The 4,677-nt window shown below is 33.9% G+C and overlaps 1 protein-coding gene across 4 annotated transcripts in view; it reads left to right on the forward strand.

Annotated features, from left to right (window-relative positions):
- LOC106882798 (neurexin-1a) overlaps window positions 1-4,677 on the forward strand; it is a 443,081-nt gene that overhangs the window by 37,877 nt on the left and 400,527 nt on the right. For all 4 annotated transcript variants that reach the window (XM_052970029.1, XM_052970028.1, XM_052970030.1 and 1 more), the window contains exons 3-4: window positions 645-860; window positions 3,850-4,299. In XM_052970029.1, coding sequence (XP_052825989.1) covers window positions 645-860; window positions 3,850-4,299 — 666 coding nt within the window. The remainder of the gene's footprint in view (window positions 1-644; window positions 861-3,849; window positions 4,300-4,677) is intronic.

Here is a 4,677-nt window from a genome sequence, read left to right on the forward strand (position 1 = left end):
TATATATATATATATATATATATATATATATATGTAACAAATGAATGACAGAAGATGAAATATATGAGAATATATTATTAATCACAACAATTGTTTCAACATATGTAGCATCGATTCCTCTTGTGGAACACTCCACAACTGGTTCAGGAGTATCCAGTGGTGCAAATGTATCTCGTCAAGTGATAAAAAATTTTTAAAAACTCATTAAAATGACTGTTCCACAGTGCAACTTTGTGTCTTCTAGCAAGAAAAATAGCCAGACGGAGGAAAATTCTTCATATATATATATATATATAGAGAGAGAGAAGATCCAAAAATAAAATTACAGAAGACATAAAAGAGAAACGAACATTTAATCTAGTGAGAAAAGTATTGAAAATATATATAGTATAAGAAGATAATATATATATATATATGTAGTATAAGAGGATAATTTTATAACTTTATTAAACCAAAAGGCAATTTTGTTAAACCGAAGAGCAAAAATAAAAATAGGACTGCACCTGGAATTGGTCAGGTAACATTGAGACAAAAGGAGAAATAAATTGAAAGGTATAATGAATAAATATATCTATATGTGTGTGTGTATCTGTAATATGTACAAAATATACATTATCTTATTTGTTATCACTTTGTAATTTCAGTTCAACAACCAGCTAAATATTATCTTCCGATGGATGTATTTTCCAAGGGTCAGCTAGATCCGAATTCTGGACTGGACGCTACTGTTTCTGGATATCCCATCTTTGGACAGGGTGTTAAGAACAAGGCCCTGTATATTCAAAACAACCAACACATTCGAATAAATGGCCTCACTCACCGTTTCGATTGTGTCATGGACCTTGACCTATGTCCAGCTGGTAAGTATTATAAATACTAATATTAGAATACTTGTGTGTGTGTGTGTGCCTCTATGTATATGTATTTGGTAATTAACGCTACAAGCTTGTACCTACAAGCCAGTGACGGTCCCTGCTTGACCTGCTAGAAATAGCAACTAAATCTTTCCAATCATACCATATTGTTTTTTAAAAAATGAATCGGAGGACACTTTGAATAATGTATCCCAACATACATTGTGACTGGAAAAAAATAGATGGGATGGTCATTTTACTAAATTTTACTAAATTTTACTAAATTCTTTGTTTTATCTAAAATTAATTGAAAGAAGCACAGAGCATCTCAACAGAAATATAGTAACAAAAGAGTTAAACTTAAGAATTATTTCAACTGAAAAATGGTAACAAAAGGCTCTTAAACCCAAGATTCCGAGTTCGATTCCAAGCAGTGACCTGAATAACAACAACAATAATAATAATAATAACAATAATCATAACATCGAAAAATACCTTACGAATGAGAACCCAGGTTCGAAATTTCCCCAAGACACCTGAAGAAGGCTGGAGGGTATATCAGCTGAAACGTTGTGTTAACAACAAACAAGATGAGGACAAATATCCGTCAAATGTAAATAATGCACATGATTCCTCATCTCTTAAATATAGAACTGTAAAAGGGTTAAACTTAAGAATTATTTCAACAGAAATAAGGTAACAAAAGGGTTAAACTTCAGGATATCCTGTACATTTTTGTGACCAACACTTTTTCTTGATAACAATAACCAATTGATAACATTATCTATTACTATAAGTGGCTTCCACTGTAAATAGATTGTCTTAATTGGTGTTCCTTGACTTTTCTTTCTGTATTTTCCTTTTTACAAGCTCATCCCTGCCTTTTCTCCATCATCTCTCTCTTGAATACAACACAGTCTATTGCATAAACACTAACAGCCGCATATATATTTCCACATTAGCATTCTTAAATTCACCATTAAGGAAATAAATCTTACAGTAACAGAGTGAATACTGATAACAAATTCTTCAGCCTAAAAACAGTTTCTCCTCTGGAATCCCCAAATTTTTCTCTTGGAATCCTGAAATTCCTCCCCAGGAGAGTATATTTCCAAAGGTTAAATATTATTTATTCTTCTATCTTCTGCTCTTTGACTCTAACTTATGAAAAGAATAAGAATTAGTAACATTATTGTTGTTGCCAAATATTTTTTAAAACCCTGTGCTTGATCAAAAGTACAGCCTGAAAATACTGGTTTCAGGTTTTGGCAAAGGTCAGCAATTTTAAGGAAAGAGGGTTTAGCTGATTACATTGACCCCCAATGCTCAGCTAGTATTTATTTTATTGACCCCAAAATGATGAAAGGTAAAGTCAATCAACCTTGACAGAGTTTAAACTGAGACTGTTTATAAACAGGCTTCCACTCAGAAGAGGATAAGAAACATCTAGAAACTCTGTTATTTTAGATTGATGAATTCACTAATTTCCATGAAATTTGTTTTAAATAATGTCTGCCGAGGCAACCTGGAAGTGAAGTACTAAGTACTATCCTATATTCTGAAAGAACCCTAAGAAAGAGCCTTGAGACTTGTTGTCACCAAACCTGAAAATAAAATTCCTGCTAATTAAATCAACATGTACTAACTTGATGATAATAGCTGTTTGTAGGAAGATTGACATAGCTCTTCACAAAGGTAAATACACAATAAGAAGAGCGTAATGCGATATGGAATAAAATAGAGGTTGACTCTGTTTATTGAATCAAACAATATTTCGACAATATGTCTGCCTTCTTTGTGTTCAAAATAGGAAAATGGAAAATACACAGAAATACAGAAATTCAAAATTTCAACTGGAATTCATTGCATTCCTTCTGAGACAAAACAATATCAAGTTCCATTTGTTCATAAGTGGTTAAATCAGGGGGTGGGGAGGAGACAATAGGGAGAAGGAAAGAGAACAGTTAAAATCAAAGAGTTTTGTATAAACCTTGTGGAATTCTCTTCTTGTCATTTTGTTCATTATTCCAGGGTGTGAAACTAGTAAAACTCATAAACATGAACATAAATATAAATATATTTCTGAGTTACTAGTGTCACACCCTAGAGGGAGGAACAAAAGAACTGGAGAATTCCATTGGATTTATACAAAACCATTTTTGAATAACTGTTCTCTTTCCTCTTCTCTCTTTATTTATTTAATTTTTTGGTATTTTGCCTTGTTTTAACCAGTTACAAATGAACAAAACTTGATGACACCCATGCTGTCTTGCAGAGAATGCAGGATAGGCCAGTTGGAATTTTTTAATTTCTTTATTTGATCCCGAAAAAAGATAGATAGATATACTGTTGAAATATAGCTCAGTTCAACAAACACAACCTATGTTTTATTACATATCACCTTGCACTCTTTTAATTGAATAATAATAATAATGATAAGAAGAAGAAGAATGATAATGATAATAATAATAATAATGGAGGAATTTCAACCATGTTTCGTGGTCTGCTACCACAACAGCTCCTATAAAGGATCCAGTTAGCTCAAGACATCATCAGGAGGAACCACGTCCGGTTTCGGCCCCTACTCCTCTACCATTTTGACATGGCGGGGCTCCCCCCTTTCGGAGGTGTCTTCAGCTCTGGTGTTGAGTGCATGTCTTCTTTCTTCTGTTCCCTGGCCTCTTCGATGCAGCGTCAACGAGTGTCAGCGGCCGACTGACTGTCTTGTCAAATTTCCCTTTAAATACCTGCTGCTAAGCTCCAGCAGGCAGCCCCGGCAAGTTGTCATGTGACACTGTCTAAACTTTAACTGACCAATGGGAGGGCGCGTAATCTTAGCCCACGCATTCTCTGACCGACACCGTCACCTGTCAATCAGCAAAGCCACTTCAGTGTCAGCCTGTCTCACCTAATGATGTTATTTTCTTGCCAGCATGTTATGACTTTTAAGCCATTTTTGGTCTTCCAAAGCTGTTATGATTTTTCATTTTTACAGGTTACACAATCAGTATGTGGATGAGTTTCCGTAACCCTACATACAAAAGACAACTCTTCATGTCAAGTGGTGCCCATCTGGAAAATTCTCATGGAATTGCCATGTACTATCGTAAAGGAGTTTTAGAATTTGTATTCCGCAACAAAGCTGGCTTAGAATGGACTGAGAAGAGTATGAACATTCTTCCTTACCATTGGTATCATGTGACAGCTACTTGGAGTAAATTACAAGGTTTAAAGCTCTACGTTAATGGAATCAACACACATTCAAAGTCCCAACCACCTAAACAGAAAAAGGCAGCTGATAGTTCCCCTAATTCACAACCAAGACATTTCTACATTGGATGTTCAGACACACAGTGTGCTAAGTTTGGCCAAGGTATCATTATCGTTGATGAGTTCCGGTTCTGGCCAAAATATGTTTCAACCAAACGAGAACTCAGACAACTAGGTAAGTGGTCCTTATTTTGTTCTTATTAATGTTAAATTCACAAGTTGGTTTTGTTTAGCTCTTTAAAGGAATTTTTTAAAAAATATTTGTTTGTTTTTGGCTTCACATTTAGGTTAAAATTTTATTTGGTTAATTCACAAAAATTTCTTTAACTATCACAAGGCCTATTAATTCTAAGTGCTCATGTTATCTATCTATCTATCTATCTATCTATCTATCTAGCTATCTTTCTTTCTATCTATCTATCTATCTATCTCTACATGTGACTGTTTGTCTATCTATCTATACATGTGACTGTCTGTCTATCTATCTATCTCTCTCTCTCTCTCTCTCTCTATATATATATATATATATATATATATATATATATATATATAT

This window comes from Octopus bimaculoides, chromosome 8, assembly GCF_001194135.2.
Source record: "Octopus bimaculoides isolate UCB-OBI-ISO-001 chromosome 8, ASM119413v2, whole genome shotgun sequence".
Lineage (NCBI taxonomy): Eukaryota > Metazoa > Mollusca > Cephalopoda > Octopoda > Octopodidae > Octopus > Octopus bimaculoides.